Here is a 19590-nt window from a genome sequence, read left to right on the forward strand (position 1 = left end):
AACAACAGTATTTCAGTACAGCAGATAAACCCACTGTGTTACCTTTGCATCCTGTAGCCACACTGGATTTCCTGGCCCACTTGAACTGTGTCCTGGCATCCTGATTGCTTTCATCCGACAACAGTTTCTCCTGGCTGGTGTCTGAAATCTTACACAAAAGACAGACAAGAGTTAAGTGGGTGAAGCTAAGAACAAAAGAAGTTGAAGTAAAATTAAAAACACCTTGTTCTGTTTATCAAAAGCATTTAATTGTGGTTTTAATTGTGGTTTTTTTAATTGTGGTTATTCTAATGTGTATGCATGACAGGTGTAGGTTTGGTGTAGGTAGAACAGAAAAAGTGATAGGGCTAATTATACCACTTCTCCGCTCTATTTCACCTCTCTCTCTCCACCCTTCTATCTTTCCTATTTTTGCCTCAGTCTAAGTGGCTTCTTATCTTATCTGAGGAATTCCTCTTAGAGGACTAAACTGATTGGGAGGCAGCACAACATCAAATTCTAGGGTCAAAGAAGATTAATGTTGAAGAATAAGTCAGGTTAATTTCATTTTAAGAGTTCTAATCTATAAAACCTGGAAAAATGGGGTTAAATAATTTATATAAAAAAGCCTATTTAGTGACCACCTTAATGAAGGAAAGATAGCTGAAAAGGTTTTGGAGATGTACTGGAGAAAAGTTTTGCATCTGATTCAATTGTAATGGACTTGCAAAAAAAGAAAAAAAAAGAAAAGAAAAATGAAAAAATCTTTTTTTTTCTCTCATGAGTGATGACCTTATTTACACTAAAATTGACTGAAATTCTACCCCATATTTAAGACATAGGAGTGTGATAATAGTCATAGGACCTGCAGCATCATATTTTAGCATTCACATTCTTTCATATTCACAAGAATAAAAATAGCTCATTCCAGTTTTACATAAATCTCACAGTGAATCATCTTAATATAGCATTAAAAGTTGCAAAAGTTATTACACTGCATAGAGAAGAAGGTTTAACTAAAACGTGCCATGGATACACAACTCTTATTCAGCTGTGTTCTTGTTTCATGTCATTAAATGTGTCCTGCTCAATTACATTTAACACTGTTTCAGCATTGTATACCTATATGATACAGCCCAAGTTAATAATTAAATACTTTAGCGTTGAAGTTTGTTATGTCCATCACAATGTCTGAACAATGTTGGAATCGTGGACTAAAGACACTCACTTTATCAACTCTGCATCCCAGAAGCTGTTCAGTCCTGCCTTGCACTTTGGCCAAAGTCTTCATTTTGCATCCCTTGCTCTTCTGTTCCCCTTGATTTTGCTCTGATATGGCGTTCTCTTTCTTCACCTTAGGATATTTAAATTCAGTTTGACTCCTCTCTCGCCGTTCAAACATCCATGCCTGATCTTTCGGTTTTTATTTGATACAAAAGGCAGAAAACAAGTTGAAAAGGGCTTCAGAAAAACATCTCTGTTCCTGCCTGATGTCCAACAGAAAGACGAAAGGAGACAATTTATACTTTGCACCAGATCCTTTTCTCCTCTGGGCAGATGAGGACAGCTGGTCAATTGCAGTGTGATCTGTCCTCAGGCCCTTCTGCATGAGAGGGGGGTCAATCTGTCAGGACAGGTCCAGCCACGTCCCACAGGTCCCATAGGCTAGTTTCAGTCTGTGACCTCTCTCAAAACAGGAGCTTTAACTAACTCAAAACAGAGAAACTTGAAGTACTTTTACTATCGTAGAGCAGACCTGATTGTAACACATTTTTTTACATATTTTTCAGCTTACAACTTTTGTTTCAGTTTCTAAACTCTAGCAAGACTGCACTCAATATACTGAAATCCTTTTAGACCTCACTCTAGAGAACACAGAGGTATTTCAGATTTAAATCATGTTAATACAGTTTGGAAATTTCAGATATTTAGGGACACAGATATAACTGCTCATTAGTTTCACCCTATGAGAACCACATCATAAAGGCTGAAGTCTGAGATTAGAGCCTGTGATCAGAGTGAGAGATCCCCATCCTGTGGTAAATCTGAGAAATACCATCACTCCGCATCAGCTGCAATCATCTTTTCATGAAATAAGTTTTGCTGCTGTTGTCCTGTTTTAACCATTGTCTTTGGATTCTGTCCCATCTGCTCAGAGCACGTTGGTCAACTCTGATGGGATTTTAGTTGTCTGCTAGTCAGTCTTAACGATTAATTAGATTCCTCTGGCTTAAGCAGCTTATGATTAACATTTTCTACATTTACAATTGGACTAATGACTTATTTGTGGACCAAATACAAAACACTGTGCATGGTTTCTGTGTTTTAAAAAGAGATTTTTGCATGAATGCATATTTATTTATTCTTTCAACAGAAGAGAAGGTGTGGTTGTTGCTGTAATTGTTCTAATTACTGATGTAAATGTTAAAAGATCAGAAGTTTTCTCCTCCATGATTTTCTGTTTATGTTCACATGTATTTTTCAGATATGATTTGTGCCATTACATTGTGGGTCTGGTCTATCAGAGAGAGTTTATCAGAAAGCACGGGGAATCTACTTATTTTCCAAAGTAAAGGCATAGCAGGAAAAAAATGCCATGAAACTCAAGAAATTCTTGAAAATCTTTTTAGTTTTGCCAATTAAAAAAACAGGTGTAAGTACCAGGTAGTATGTAAATCACTAGTGTTGTGCTGAAAGATGAAAATGGCCAGTGCGGTAAGTAATCCTCCCCATAAAGCTGTTGTAAGTGGGATGAGCTAAGCACAGGAGCTGAACACAGAGTGTCTCTGTGAAGACTCCTCCTCTCAGTTTTATGTCATCACGACAATATGTAGGATGGAAGTGGGTACAGCACCAGGAGGAAAAGTGTGACCTCGCAGCTGCTCTGACAGTGGGAGTGTTGGAGGAAGTCAGACCTCGGCCACAAGAAGTCTCAGAGCTGTCACATAAACGGACCAAAACGTGGATACATCTACACTTACAGATGACTGATTATTATCCTTTATGGTAAGTGTATATGCTTTATGTTCACTATCGAGTTAGTTTGGTCATTGTGATGGTGCATACATTATGTAATGATGGAGGATGGTAGATGCTGCAGTTCTGCCTTTGAAATTTCACTTCTTTACTTTTGGTTCATGAAACTGAGTTAGTTTGTGGAATTTAAGATGTCACATGTCTGTATGCAAAGATTCTTGAACATTTGTCATAGGAAGAGGTGCATTCTTGTACAGCCTGGACATACAGCACAGGTGATGACCATGTTGGGAAAATATTTATCCCCTATATAGATGTGAAGTATTTCTAAATTTCTAACTTCATAGTATCTGAAACACTCATGTTCTACTGTAAAATTTTGCTTGTGATGAAGTACGCACTACACTAGCTTCAAACACACACACACACACACACACACACACACACACACACACACACAAATTGTGTTAACAATAGTTAATAGTTACAATAACTATTTTGGCTTCAGAAAGCCACATAGAGTCAAAACATGAGTCGACCAAGGCCACATGTGACTGAGGTTATTCTGAGGTGGGTTGTTCCTCATTTAGCCCTCCTGTATGTTCAGCAGAGCTTTTAGATGCTGATCCAGTTACTCAACAGTAAAGGAACACTGAGCTCATACAGCCACACCCACTGCATGACACAGAGATAACACACTCATAATCCCTGACTGACAGACTCACCCCTTGTCAATGTGTCAAAAAGCTAACTATTGATCTGTCAGTAAGTCAGATCTGAGGCCTTATAAATCCAGCGTGCTGTTATTCAACAACAACTTTGTGCCTACAGTGAAGAGATGATTTTAACTGGGCATTATGTGTAATTGCAGCAAGCTTTCCAGGGAGGGAAAATTCATCCTCGCTGAGTTTCCATCTCTAGAGAGTACCTGATTGCACCACTGTTGCTATAGACAACATCCAGTAGTTTCCACACCACCAGTTTCTAATTTTGATTTTCTTGTAGATGTAGCCAAAGGACACAACGCCATCTCACCTGTTCTGCTGTTGGAGGATGGCCACCGCAGCAGAGGACCCCCACCTGGGCTCAGGCCCCGATGATGTGTCTCTCTCAGGGAGTGAGTCCGATTCAGACAGCATCCTCTCCGATGACTCTGTGCTTCCAGACTACAGGCCGGAGGTAACAAATGGGCGTGAGGCGTTACCACTGTATCAAGCATGTGTCCGTAACGAACCGGCCTCTCTGCGGAAAGTTCTGGAGAGAGGGGTCACAAAAGAAGAGGTCATGGAGCTGGACATCAATGGCTGGGTGAGAGTCTCATTCATAATGATAATTTACACACAAGCTTTTTGTATGTTATTACATCTCATGTCATTGTCACTGATCCTCATCATTGGTTGTTATTGACAGAATGGCCTGATGGTGGCTTGCTGCAAAGGTTTCCTGGAAATCATACATGGGCTTCACAAATGTCCCTTTATAGACATAAACCACCAAGACAATGAAGGCAACACTGCACTGATGATTGCATCCCAAGCAGGCAAGTTGTACCTACAAAAAAGTTCACTAAATGCATTAAGAAAAGGTTAAGTTCAGTAGATAAAGCAGTAAGGTGCAAGACAAACAAATGAACTGCCTCAGTAATTACAGTGGTAAATATCATCTGTAGTATGATGTGACCTATATAGACTGTAAAGCTACAATCCTTTCATTTGATCTAGACGCCACCAGTCCCAACACTATCTCCTATCTTCAGAGTTTTGTTGGCAGAGGAGCCAGTTATTTAAATGCTACACATTTTCTGACACACTGCTGATCTAATCTCTGATTTCTGTGCTTTTATCTCCAGGTCATATCAGCACAGTCATGTATCTCCTGAACTACTACCCTGGTATAGACACTGAAATAAAGGATTGTCGTGGTTTCACAGCCCTAATCAAAGCTGCTATGACCGGCCGCGATGACGTCGTGGCTGCCCTCGTTATGGCTGGTATGTGATGATTTCAGTGATTCATGACTTTCTTTGAGACATCTTGTGGGAACTGATTAATAAATTAAGGCACAGTATATCCTCTGTACAGGTGCATATATCTTCCGGAATATCGGAGGACCTTTCTGGCATACGTACTTGTCAACATTACTTGTTGTTCATTGTAATGCAGTTTTATATTGCATAATAATTTAGAAAATCTTAGAGAATAAGTAACAGATCTCTCAGTTATGCACATGAACTACTCACTTTCCCTTCAAGCTTTCATAAATAACAAAATGCACACAAATGCATTTCCATACATAAATAATGTCTGTCAGATCTAAAACACCACACACTTTTCTTTTCTCAGATGACTGTTAGCACAGTTGTCTTGCCGCGCCTCAATGCACACTGAGGGCCTGTTTTTCCAAACACTACTCAGACTTATTCTTCTACTGGTGAAACTGCCTTTGGCTTTTGACAATGCTGCACTCACACAAAAGCTGCTGTACTATGATATTATTAGATCTTTTCTTATTTTTTTGAAACCCTGACATTAGCCCATTAACCAGGACTCTGACAGCTCTAAGTGAACAGTTACAGCACCGGTGGTGAGAATAGCTGACCCCACGGTTTATCTGTCCATATTTGAAGCCCGCTAACTCGGGCTTCGTGAGTGAATGCGCCAGTGACGCCAGACCGGTTTAAGGGATCATTCTCAGGACATTATCACATCTTAAAACACCCGACAGTAATCTCTGACTTACTAGTCTTGCAGGCTGGTTGTAGATTAGCCACTTGCAGAACTATTTTTAGACTGCACGTTTCCTAAAATCTCTGCAAGTCATAAGTTATTGTTTAACACTGAAGGTTTTACAATCTATAACATAATAAATTGTGACATTTAAGGGTACTGATAACTATTTTTACATGTTTGTTTCTGATATTACCATATTATTACTTTTTATATTATTACAGTAAGACATGTACAAAGTATGACAGCCCAGTCCAACTGGACTTCTGAACTATACTGTGGATTAACTGGATTTGTGGTTGAACTTCTAACTAGATGTCACTGGTTGTTGTATCTTTTCCAGTTTAATGATATTGAATTTAGACAATATATTGGTATATAAATGCTATTGTTGGTAAGTTTAAGTTGGTTCAGACATTTATAATGTTGGTAAATTATTTAAATTTGGTTTATTGTAAAGCCCTAATTGGTTATATTGAAAATGACTACACGCTAAAATCTGATGATTTTATTCCCTTATTCCTTAAGTGTGTCATACCCCCTCTAACATATGTCATTGTCCTGCCCAGCAGCTAGTCTTTGGCAGGAATTCACCAAATATTTTGTGCTGAAAGCTCAAATTGTTTCCATCTCACCAAACCTAAACAGCTGCCTTATTGTGTCAAGGTGCTGGTGCTTTGTTGCATGGTGACTCAAAGAAGCTGTTCATGTTATTCTTTTTTAAATTAAAATTTTATTTTACTCTCCTCTTTTCTCTGCTCTACCATCTTTCTTTCCAGGGGCTGACATTAACGCAGTTGACTCCACAAAAGGAAAATGTGCTCGGGACTGGGCACTGAAAACAGGTCGCTATGAGACTCTGTATCGCCTCCGCCGCCTGAATTTGCGTCCGAAAGCTGAGCAGTTCTGTGAGAGTTATGTCCCTGAGTGGCCTGAGCTCAAGGAGAGAGTAGCCAAGGCCACAGCTGAGAAGAGCGCCAGGGAAAAAATTACCCAGCAGATAAAAAACACCTTTGGATTCAGATTACCTCGTGACCCACAGGACAACGGGGTTCTGGACCACATGGTGCGCATAACCACCAGCGTCCACAGTCCCCTAATTTCAACTGGATGTCGTCCACTCTGCCCTACTAGCCCTCCACAGGTGGGGAAGAGGCGGCTTGCTGTACCAGAGCTGGTGAAGAAACACCCAGAGAAGGATCTAGAGGAGGGGTCAGTGTGCCACAGCAATGGCTCCATATCACACATCATTCCCTCAATCCACTCTGCAGAGTCAGTTACTACAACGTGCTGTGCCGACACCGAGCGGCGAGGCAGCATCCTCTCAATGGCCTCCACCAAAGTTGCTACCACATTTATTCCCCGGAGCATGGCAAGAAGGAACAGTGTGTTCCCCTCTGGCTGCATCCCCCAGATCAGCGTCTGCAGGCCACTAGAGGCAACGCCAAAGAAAGAAAAGAAGAAGAAGAAGGAAAAGGGCTTCCTGGAACCACCCAAGTGGAAATACAAGGAGATCAAGGATGAGAAAAAGAAGGAGAAGAAGAAGGCTGAGAAAGAAAAGGCAGAGAAAGAAAAGAAGGAGAAAAAAAAGGAAAAAGACAAGAAGAAGACCAAAAAATAGGAGTCTAAATAAAAAAAGGCTCCTCTGCTGTACGAATCATCCCTTTGGAGAACAATGTGTTTTTTAAGATGTGATCAACTCAGGGCTTGAAACTGAAACCAAATATCCTGGAAGCATTTAGTAAATACTGAACCAATAACCTTGAGAGGAAATGGGTACGAGAGGAGATTTTTTTTTTCTTTCCAACAGTGACTGACAAAGGGCCTCAAACAAGAACTGCAAAGACTCTTCAGGAGGAGTTTAAAGCTTTAAGTCTGTCATATTACATACATTTTGAGTTAGGATAGAAAATAAAGTTTATTTTTATCATCAATATATTTGAAATTTATAGAATCAAAAAAACAACAAGAGTGATTATAATAAAATGCATAAACCCATGTTTACTGAATCAGTCTCACAGGTGCTGAAGCATTTATAGTAGCTACCTCATCATTCATATAAAATACAGATGCAGATACATACTGTATGAATCCATTCCCTATGCAAGTATGTGAGATGGAAATATAGAAATATATAGCTTTGTTATAGCTCATTCGTATTATTATTACTATATACTGTTGTTTACTCTGTTAAATTTGTTGTAAATAATCAGCCAAAATCAGCAATATACTGTGCAGCATGTAGCTAACATGCATCAACATGAAGGATCTTTTTAATCCTCTATTTCAGTTTGCCATTTTCTGATATTGCCAACATGTTCATATGATACATCCTGCTTTTATTAACTCTGTGAGTGCATGGATTCAGCTTACTTGAAATTACTAATAAATATAGGACAGTGAAAAATTTGTCCATTTGTGGTTAAAGGTGCACTGGTCAATATTTTCATATAAACAATGAATCAAATGATTAGGTGTAATATGAAAGATGTTGTTCACCAACCTGTGCAGTGTTCATCAACTCGATGGAGAATCTAAGTCTGTTTTTAGCTCACTGTTTTGGTTTCCTGGCTCACAGCTCTTCTCTAACAAACCCATTTACTTGTTTTCAGCAGAAAAGCTCTGATAAAGCAGCTGTACACCACCATCACCACACAGCAGACAGGCAAAGTTAGCAACACTGACAAACACAGTGGAGCATTTTACAGCTGAATGCTAATGTTCTACTGTATCTGCTGGGTCTGTGTTTATACACTCAGCTGACACCTAGCTAAAACTAAGACAAACCGTGTTAGAGGAGTTGATTCAACTGTATGTATATATATGAGTCTTCAGCTGCACTGTGCTGTGTTGACAGGTATTCCTATTATTTTGTCCACCACACAGTTTTTAAAAACCCTGAAATTTATAACCTCTATAAGAGGGATTCATTGGAGAACTATTGTGTTAGACTGCATTAGTTTTGGTTATATGTTCCCATTAAACTGATAAATGAGTTTTATTTTTATGACAATAGCTCTATGCCAATGTTGTATTTTCAGCAGCTGAAAATACAACAAAAGAAACAATGACAGCAACTTTAATATCCAAAGGCTGTTAACAGTAAAAATCAATCAACTGACCACAATTGAAGACAATAATCTCCAAAGCCGGAAGTGATGAGAGAGAACTGAAATATATTGACAAAAATATAAACTATTTGCAGAAGCAGCCTTTTCTCCATTCCTCTAATGAATAAATCCAGGGATGATCTCAGAGCAACAAGAGACAAATGAGAAGGACATGAAACCAGGATCTGGTGTTGACAAAAGGCCAAATGTGAGTGGCCTCTGTGACCTGATATGTTTGTATTTTGTCGCATTATGTTTCTCTGAAAAACTCAAGGTCTGACATATCCAGGATTATACCTACATGATGTTGACCTGTTGTGACCTTTGTGAAATGGATGGACATCTCGAAGATTAGATAGATAGATAGATAGATAGATAGATAGATAGATAGATAGATAGATAGATTCTCACCTCAATAATCTCCACTCCCTGTGTCTGTACTGCAGCCTGCTGGTGGAGCATGTTAGTAAACTGACAGCATGGTTAGCTGTCATCACCTCGCCTCGCCACCACATCTAACGTTAGCTAACTAAACGTGTTAATGCGATGAACCGGGAATGTATTGATCATGGCTAACCTACGGATTTCGCTGGCCGTCGCGGTCGTCCAGGCTGTCCTATACAGAAGCTCTCCAGGGTGAGTAACTTGCTGTTTTGTTTTCGTCCCTAAAGAAGCTCAGGGCCGCCGACAGCATCAAGGCGAGCGGATGTGGGGTTAGCTGCGAGCTAACGTTAGCTAGGTTAGCTAGCCGAGCCGAGCCGAGCGGCTCATTTAACCGAGCCATAGAAATGAAACCAGGTCAGCTGGCATTTGTATAGACGTGGGTGTTATTTAAATACATTTCATGTTAATATAACAAAATACGATATCACACCGTCTTCCTGTTGCTGTCGAGTCAGCTGGGCTAGTCTGAAACGGCAGTTAAACGTGTGTTAATGTAGCTGGACTGTCAGCTCACTGAATTATTTTGCTGTAAACACAGACGGTCTTGCTCGGGTTTTGGAGCTGTGTATTCCTCCTGAAACCTCTCCCTGTTATTTTGTAAGCGTTTAATCACCTTAATCAGTGTTATCCAGAGACATATAACATGGAGCTGGTTAAATGATGACACCATGAAGATATTATTGCATGTGTCAAGGTTTTAAAGTGCTTAGAGTGGATGTGCTCAAATTACTTGTAAGCAGACATGAGTAATCTCATGTTTACAACATCCAGGCACATATATGGACTCTTTTTTACAGTGTTGCTGTGTATAGATGTTGTAAATTAAAGGGAGGATGAGGATGGTCTGATAGTAGATCATTTCACAGTTCATCATGAGTCTGGTGTGTTTTGTGTCTAAGAGATCAAATTGTATTCAAGCAGGTTAATCATGTGCATGGCTTCCTATCTGATGGGACAGGATAGGAGTGGGCAATAACATCCTCATTTATCATCCATATTTCCTGGCAATGCGGTTGAAAACAGTTTATGGATTAAAAAATAAGCAGTGGGAGTATCCATTACTGGCTTATATAAATCCATGGCTGCAACTATTATTGTCATTATCATTTAAATTGTTAAATGTTAAAAATTATCTTTGTAATTAATATTTTTTTCTATTAATTGGTACAGAAAAGCAGTAAATCCTCACATTTGAGAAGCTGAAACCAGAGAATCTTTGGTGTTTTGCTTAATATAACATATAAGATATAATATAACAAAAAAAGGAAATTGTCACAGAAGATTCTATCTGTCTTCCCCACACAGTGCTCAGTATTGTGCACATTTTGATGTCTTAATTTACAATTTGTCGTCTTCAAAAGCATGAAACAGAGACTTGCTGCTTGTGCTGGAAAACATGTTGACACAAAACATGGCCACTCATTCCTGCTCTGTTCTGGTTGAAAACTGTGCAGCAAAGATGACACAGTGCTCACGCAGCTGAATTCCTGTGGTGATATGAGCTGTTTTGTACCTCACAAGGAAACATTTTTTCACACTGTGATTTATTATTATCGTTATTATCACTTGTATTGTTTTTGTTAAACATTGAGAAAATACATTTTTACTTTTGTCTTTTACCGTGGTGGACCCACAGAAGTCAGTATCTGATCTATTCTGATCTGTGAGTGTTTTGAGAGTTTCCACCCCTAATGCTTCTTCTCTGAGGACCCGTTTGTGGTTTTGAAACAATCATCCCAACATGGATTAAAGCTGTGGCATTTATAGCCATGGAAAGTCTGAAATGTCAGTTTCATGTTTAGTCAGCATTTATCTTCCTTATTTCCTTAATTCTTCTCTAGTGGTTTTTGCTCTTCTCATATCTGACCACCAGCATTTGCCAAGTAGGTGTTGGCATTGTGTGAGTCAGTACCACAAAACATTTTGTAACGCATTAACTCTATATTTCCCCTGCTTGATGAAGATAATGCTGAAGTTCAGTTGCATGTGTGTGGATTTTTCAGCAAACACATCCACCACACAGGCTCTGCCAAGGTCATTTTCTGCTGAGAATCCACTAGGGGCTTTTTTAGAATTACTGGAATGTCACATCATGTCTGTGTCTTAATAACATTACTCAATTTCACAGAGGAAGTCTGAGTCTCTTGTTAGTCTAATGACTGTCACAGCTGGTCATTTAATCTCTACTCCTACATGCCCTCATGTAAACCCTCCACCCATCCTCCCAAAGCCCCTGCCACCCTAACACACCCCACCCCACCCCACCCCACCCCTAACACTTCCTCTACTTCCTGACCTCACCAGTGCCATCCTCTGTCTCTCTGTCCCTACTTCTCTAGCTCAACTTTGCAAGATGCCACTCATTAAAACTTTTCCCTTAATGCTTGAAATATTTACGGGGCTTTGCCTCAAAATTCTCACGATCCCTTGTCAGGTAGCCACCTCACACAGGTCTCCCACAAACCAAAATGTTCTATTTGCAGTTATCTTTACTGGCAATCAAAAAGTGAGATGTCACATGCTAGAAGAAGTAGCAGTTAATCATTGACAAAGTATTGCTAGTTAACATCCTTCTTGCTTTTAGGCTTCATGTAAGGCTGTTTGTAAAGTGTTATGCGCACTGATGCTGCGTCCCAAATCCATACTGCAACTAACCATCATACTATACTGTTTTAGCAGTTGTTATGCCAAAAATGCTTTACCATTTTATACAAACAGAAAATGATACAGTATGTGTGACATCTGTTGTCAATCAAGCTCAGCATCAAAATGTTTTTTGTTTTTTTTTGTTTTTTTGTACTATTCAATTCTTTCTTTTTTCCCAAGATGTTTTTTTAAGCTGTTTTACCACCAGTCATAATTTATTTTATTTTTTTCCAGCTGTGTGTAGCTCCTCAATTCTTCACAGCACACTCAAAAGTCGGCCATATTTGTTGTTAATACTGAAAGTAGAGAGTATGCATTACTGTCTGCTTTCAGTATATATTGTACTATAATGGATATGGGACATGGCATGAATCTGCTTGCTGTTACTGCCCTCTACTGCACATGATGTGTAATGGAAGATCCTGCACAGCTGTGAACAAAATATAGTACTTCATTAATACCTTTTGATTATTGTTTTCTAACAATAAATTCACAGCCTGTACAGTCAATATTAATTTGCAGTTTGTTACTCTGAAACATTCACACAGTTTTGCTTCCTCTGTCACCCTCCGTCTCTGCAGCTCTTTGGTGTAACTGCACCACTGCCCAGTGTGAAAAGGCTGGCTCCCAGTGTGAGACCGACGGAGCCTGCATGGCTTCCACCTCCTTCATTGACGGCCAAGAGCAGCACATCCGTATCTGCATCACACGGGACAACCTGGTGCCTCCCGGACAGCCGTTCTACTGCCGCGGTGCAGAGGGCTTGCTCAACATACACTGCTGCTACACTGACTACTGCAACAGCATTGACCTCAAAGTACCTTCAGGTGAGAACTGTCACATGGCTGATACAGCAGGAGCAAATAAATTACACAAAAAAGAAACATCTTTACCTCAAGCATCATACATGTAACACATGCGTACAGGAAGAGGGGTAACCCTAAGACAGGCAAAGGCATGCAATAAACTGTCTTGTGTCCACCATTTAATGTTTAGGTTTGAGAAGTGGTTTTTGCACCATCTCTTTAACTTAAGTCCTGAAAATGAATGAGTGGCCTAGTTGTTTCATGCATTCGTACATTGCCTGTGATGCTATTTAAAAACATCTCTGTGCCTGTGAAGGATTTCCGACACAGATTTTTGTGACTCATGGTTCCTGGAAAGTGTTTTGTTCAGTGTATGTGGAAAGAAGACTGTAAGTGTTGAACTACAGAGACAGGAAATAGTGGACAGTACCCTTCCACAGCAAGAGCAAAAAATCAACAAAAATAGAGAGCTTTTAACCAAAAAGCAGCACTTTAGAAACAAAGTGACAAATGGTATTTTTACTCAGAGTTGCTCTGCTTGGTTTGCTGTCACACATACTCATAGAGTTTGGATATCCTCATCTAAACTCTGTGTTAAAACACTACAATTATGCAGCATGCATGTTTGGTGGTCTTGGAATGACCACCACCGGAATGATTTATGCGAGGACCAGCTATAGTGTTTTGAAACACAAATAGCTTTGCATTAATTTATCAGATTTATATGTCTAAATCAAGCATGGAGTTGAGGAGAAAAGAAAAACCTGACACAAGCATTGCAAAGACAAGGTACTGCTGAATAATATGAGTGTGTGGTCAAGAGAGAATAAGCAGACCTTGCAATAGTATTAGGAGGTTGTTAATGTAATTTCAACACTTCCTGTTGCTGCTTTTCACAGTTAAAGCCTTTCAGTGTTGAGAATTGATTATTTCTTTGTGAAATAACTGGAAATAATCAACGAAGGTTGATGTGAGAGTCAAATGTTGACTCAGTTTTATAATTATCTGCTTAGACAAAGGCTTTGCACATTCATCAGTGACATGAAGCAGTTCACATCAGGGAAAGAAGTTTTATGTGTGCACTGGTTGCCTGATGTCACATTAATTAATTCTCATTACTTTCTCTACTGTTCTCTTTCCAGTGACAACTCCGACAGGACTGGAGGGAGGCTACGGCCCAGGTGGGACATGGGGGCTGGTGGAGCTAGTCGCTGTGATTGCAGGGCCGCTGTTCCTGCTTTGTCTGCTGCTGTTGGTGGGTGTGTTCCTGTACCAGTACCACCAGAGGGCCTACAACCACAGGCAGAGGCTGGAGGTGGAGGACCCCTCCTGTGACCACCTCTACCTGGCCAAAGACAGGACCCTGCAGGACCTCATTTACGACCTGTCCACATCTGGTTCAGGCTCAGGTCAGTTGGACAGTTTGATAATAAATCTGGCCAACACTCATGTTTAGATCATCTATATCAGAGGACTGGGAATGACTGTTGTTTACTCTCATCTTTATTGAGCAGGTCTGCCTCTGTTTGTCCAGCGGACCGTGGCCAGAACTATTGTCCTGCAAGAGATCATCGGTAAGGGGCGTTTCGGGGAGGTGTGGCGAGGACGTTGGAGGGGTGGAGATGTGGCTGTAAAGATCTTCTCATCCAGAGAAGAGCGCTCGTGGTTCCGTGAAGCTGAGATCTATCAGACCATCATGCTCCGCCATGAGAACATCCTGGGATTTATAGCTGCTGACAACAAAGGTGTGCACCTGTAACATCACAACATGTTTGGTTTTGTAGTCAGATAATGAGGGAATAACTTACTTTATCTGGGTTCTGGTGTTTGTCATTCTCAAGTTATCATTTCTTGTCATCATCATCTTCTTTCTGTCTCTTGCTCAGACAATGGCACATGGACCCAGCTGTGGTTGGTGTCGGACTACCATGAACACGGCTCTCTGTTTGACTACCTGAACCGCTACTCTGTCACTACTGAGGGGATGATCAAACTGGCACTGTCAGCTGCCAGCGGCCTTGCACATCTGCACATGGAGATACTTGGAACACAAGGTAGTGTTTGTGTAATTGTTCATTTATATTTAAGCATGACTTCATTCTGCCGGTCCTTCAGACTTAATTAACATGATGGTTGGAATGGTGACGCTTTCACACAGAGGCTAAAACAGCTGACACATTGTATATGACATTCAGCCAAGAGGTTTAGTTCCTAATGAGTATTAGTTACAGAGTTTCTTCTTATTGTTGTTCAGCCACAGTCACAGTAATGACACCTCATAGCCTGGGCAGGTCAAGTTTGCTCCCTACATTACTTACTTTCCCGTCTCTTTGTGTTGTAGCTACCTGTAGTAAAATATTTTTGTGTTTTTTGTGAATTTTCATCCAAGCTAAATTGCTATTATTCAGTTGTTTCATCCAGCAGTAATACAAGTGAAAAAAATGTGTTAGTGTACCATCTGAAAATAGATTTATTAATTTAGAAATGCCTCTATCTACAAGGAATTGTCACTGCTTTCACTGTTGGTTTTATACATTTCCCTTTTGAAAACAGTTTCTCGCTTTGCCTCTTCCACCCACAGACTGGCACAAGGCCCTTCCTGTTGATGACTGATCTTTCCCATTTATCGCAAGACTTGACTTGAGTAACCAAACAGAATGTATCACAACGGCAAAGACCAACTGTGTAGTTGACAGAATATGTTTCTAATATATTCCATAATTTAAAATAGAAACTTCAGTGAATTATTCTGTGTCTGAGTCGCAAATAGCAGAGAAAGAGGTTAAATAAACAATAAATCTTTTAAAAAGAACAGGACACTGAAAATCCAGTGTGATTGGTGTCATGTCCAAATTTTCATAATGTTAAGCTGCTGTCACAGTCACATACATCACTTCCATGGAGGAGTGTTTTCTGTTTTTATCAAACCAAACTGATGCCCAAAAAAGGAAAATTTCACAACATGCTGTAGTTTCCAGTTTTTCATAAGGAGTACATGATTAGCAGTAATGTTTGAAAAATAATTGGAGCAGAAATAACAATCACAAGTGATTGTCATGTACATGTCTTAATAGGAAAGCCAGGCATTGCCCACAGAGACCTGAAGTCCAAGAACATCCTCGTGAAGAAGAACTGCACTTGTGCTATAGCTGACCTGGGTCTGGCTGTTCGTCATGACTCTGCCACTGACACAATTGACATCGCCCCCAATCAAAGGGTTGGCACCAAGAGGTCTGTGCCCTCATGCGCACACCTGCTGACTAAACGCAGATCTTCCTTTCTCACACATATCTTTGACACCTTTCCTAGAAAAGTCTTTGATTCTGTGAATAATTACAACCTGGGGTTGTTTTTACGTCTCACAGGTACATGGCTCCAGAGGTTCTGGATGAGACTATCAACATGAGACACTTTGACTCGTTCAAATGTGCTGATATCTACGCGTTGGGACTGGTCTACTGGGAGATTGCACGGCGCTGTAACAGTGGAGGTCAGACTCTTTTTGTTTTCACTCTGGATACTTGACCTGTGTTGTTTGTTTTTTTTAAATCAGTGTTACAAGCTGAGTTCACAGCACTGGTCTGACCTGGACACTGTCCTGTATTATCAGGTATCCATGAAGAGTACCAGCTGCCCTACTATGACCTGGTACCCTCTGATCCATCCATAGAGGAGATGAGGAAGGTGGTGTGTGACCAAAAGCTACGACCCAATATCCCAAATTGGTGGCAGAGCTACGAGGTTTGAAAATGCACTTAATTGTTTAAAGTTAAAATGTTTACTCTTGATGTTTGCACGGTTTCTAGGGGTTTATTTAATTTATTACAACCTGGATCTCATCTTTGTAACTTTGGTCATTACTGCTGTTGCTAATAGTAAAATTGCACTCACAAAATTATGACCATTACAGACTAATTAAAATACACAGTTTTTCCTTTATCCTTTAAAGCCTTCTCTATATACTGTGCCTACTGTACCTGTGCCACATTTTACCACATTATAACATCTTGATTCCCACTATATTTTTTCCTCCTGCTGTTCCAGGCCTTGCGGGTCATGGGTAAAATCATGAGGGAGTGTTGGTATGCTAACGGAGCTGCCCGCCTGACAGCCTTGCGAATCAAGAAGACCCTGTCCCAGCTCAGCATTCAAGAGGACATTAAAGTCTGATCAAAGTCAGCAGAGCACCAAGAACGAGCACCTAGCGGGACCCGGTCTGGAGCTGGGTCCTGCCAGACAGTGAGAGGAAGGGTCCAGGCCCTTCTACAAAGAACGCACAAAGTAAGAGAATATGATGGAGAGTGGCACTTTGTAAAATAGTAGTCCATAGACACTCCTGCCAGTTTTGAAGCCACTTGATTTCTGACAAACCCTACCTCGCTTACCCAGCCAAACTACCAAGAACACCTTTCCTGTCTTGTCCTCAGCTACTGCTGCCCTACCTGAACCTTTCTCTACCACTCTACACTCCATACTAACAACAATCCTCGGATCTCCTGTGTAATTGTATGCAATCAGTTACAGGATATGTAATTAACCAGTTAACATTTTAAAAATCAGTCTCTTGATCACTTTTGCTTAATAGTTAACAAACAGCATTCGCTCTTATTGTCTTTGTAAGGGGGCAGACTGGGAGGGTTAGGGGTGTTTTTAACTTATTTTTACTTGTTCTGTTATTTGAATGACTAGATCTAATATATGGATGTTTGTGAGGCTCCTGTGTAGGTTTCTCTATGACACACCTATAGCACACAGGCACATGGTAAACAGACTTAGAAACCTTCAATAATCCATCTGGCTCTGCTACAGCGGTGTGGTTTAGTTAAACGCAGATTACCATGTTAACATATACAGAGCAGTTGACACAGTTTGTGTAAATGCAGCCCACTGACTTTCAGTGAGGTGCTCTGAGACTTCAAAGTCACCAGAGCATTAGGGCACCTTGCCAAGCATGAGAAAGCCCTTGGACCACTTGCCTGGAGCCTTTCCCATAAGCTGTTGTAAACCTCAGGTTTTCTTTATGCTTACCAATCACTCATTTTTTCCCCCTTTTTAAAACCAGCTTAAGCTAAATACACATTTAGGGATTGTTAAATAAAAATGGATTCCATTGGGATGGAGGGTTCGACTTGATAGTGACTTGATACTCTATGTGTCACTCGCTGGCTTCAGATCTGGACGCTACTAATGCAAGACACTACATGCCGCATGTTGCTCAACAGTGGTATATGTAGTATAGTTTCTGTAATGGCGTCCTGTTCTGAATGCAGCTGCTCTCAAACAATCAAACCCGTAGAGCATAACCTGCCATGAGAGCGCACACTGACTCCAGTCCCTCAAATAAGCTGGGATACACAATATTCAGATAAACCTTTGCAGCAGCCAATACTATTTACACTAACTAATTTACACTGTACATTAAACGCGAGGCAGAAATGTATTGTTTTTACTCCCTTTTAGATACACTAACTCCAGGAATCTGAATAATGGCTACTTTTTATGTTCTTGTTTTTTATATTGTCAAAGCATGTCCATTGTTCTTTTTGCCCTCAGGGCTCACTCACCCTGGCCAAGTATAACTACTGCACATAAACTAGCTTTTTAAGATGATACTTGTGTATATATCAGAGTTACGTTTGATTGATACTTGGGTCATGTTTTAGATGGTTGAGTCTTTTATACCAGCTTTTTGGTTGGTGGGAAGAAAATCAAAGACTTCTCTCTCGCTGTTTGTAAAGAGAATTACGTACCAATCTACTGTCTGACCTCTGAAGTAACTTTACTGCATCTGTCAGACACACTGATCATGTCAACTTTTCTTTTAGCTCTCTATTACTGCAGAGCAATATTTGATTTTTAATCAATGTCTCCCCTCGCGGCGCCTCTTGTTCACCATGCATTACCTCCTCAATGTGCAAATTGTATGCAATTTGTTTCCTTCATGCTAACATTGTCAGAAATCACTGTCTACATTTTTTGTTTTCAGGAAATAGGTGCACTTTTGTCTTTAGTTGTATGCAAATCCAACAGGTACTGTTTGTGTGTATAGTTGTTCCCCATGTTATTTATATGTGTAGGCTGTGAGTCCCTATGAAAGCCTGAAAGGCCACATGTGCACTACTACTGACCTCACAGCATTAAAACCAAATTGTTCTCAGAATCATCTCTGGTCATGGCCTCCAGTGTTTATTTAAGATCACGCCACTGAAAACGAGAATGTTTACACAAATCATGCCAGTCAGTTGCAGTACACTCCGTCTGACCGGAGAGAATCTGACTTTTCTTTGGATCTCTGGGAGAAGAAATGTTGAAACTAAATACTACTGAAATGACTCGATGCTGTCTCTCAAATGTGTTTAACCAGTACTTTTTGATTCAGAATCACTTGCTCACCTGCACTGTATCGTTTTAGTCATACTGGACGTTGTTAAGAAAAGACAGACTGTACTTGATGCTGTTGTTTTTGGCTGGAAAGACTGACAACTCTGCTGTTTAAATAGGTGGTTGAATGTCATCCATATTTATACATTAAAGAGGTATGTTTGTCAAATTGTATCTGCCTTACAATGTTAAAAATGCATAGTGTATTTAAGGTTTTTAAAACCTTACTCCAGTATTGGGGTGTGAGTCAAAGAAATGAGGTATTATACTACAGGTTGTGGTAACTCCCAGGTCTCTGTCCAGTTATGGCAAAGAGACCATTGCATCCATGTACAAACCCCTTCAGGACTTCAATCATGTATCTTCTAATATAGAGTAATAAATACAATTGTTTTCCTATGTTGTGTGTTTTATTTCTTTCATCTTTACCATCCTCTACTTTGTACTGAAAGGGAGTTAAAGCAGCTACAGAATGAATGAATAATGAATAATGAATGTCACTCCATAACTACTGGATGTGTA

At 40.1% G+C, this 19590-nt stretch overlaps 2 protein-coding genes across 2 annotated transcripts; both read left to right on the forward strand.

The window, feature by feature from the left end:
• Window positions 1-1408: 1408 nt before the first annotated feature.
• On the forward strand, window positions 1409-8099 carry ankrd33ab (ankyrin repeat domain 33Ab). The gene is made up of 5 exons (XM_018673499.2): window positions 1409-2985; window positions 3961-4263; window positions 4366-4495; window positions 4805-4945; window positions 6461-8099. Exons 2-5 carry the CDS (start codon window positions 4009-4011, stop codon window positions 7300-7302), a joined length of 1368 nt encoding a protein of 455 aa, XP_018529015.1. The 5' UTR covers window positions 1409-2985; window positions 3961-4008; the 3' UTR covers window positions 7303-8099.
• A 1130-nt stretch (window positions 8100-9229) lies between these two features.
• On the forward strand, window positions 9230-19467 carry LOC108881466 (activin receptor type-1B). The gene is made up of 10 exons (XM_018673498.2): window positions 9230-9427; window positions 11259-11269; window positions 12463-12708; window positions 13830-14096; window positions 14202-14432; window positions 14574-14741; window positions 15762-15918; window positions 16053-16177; window positions 16298-16428; window positions 16732-19467. The coding sequence occupies exons 1-10, from the start codon at window positions 9360-9362 to the stop codon at window positions 16855-16857; spliced, it is 1530 nt and encodes a 509-aa protein (XP_018529014.1). The 5' UTR covers window positions 9230-9359; the 3' UTR covers window positions 16858-19467.
• The last annotated feature ends 123 nt before the right edge of the window (window positions 19468-19590 follow it).

Source organism: Lates calcarifer, linkage group LG12 (genome assembly GCF_001640805.2).
Source record: "Lates calcarifer isolate ASB-BC8 linkage group LG12, TLL_Latcal_v3, whole genome shotgun sequence".
Taxonomy (NCBI): domain Eukaryota; kingdom Metazoa; phylum Chordata; class Actinopteri; family Centropomidae; genus Lates; species Lates calcarifer.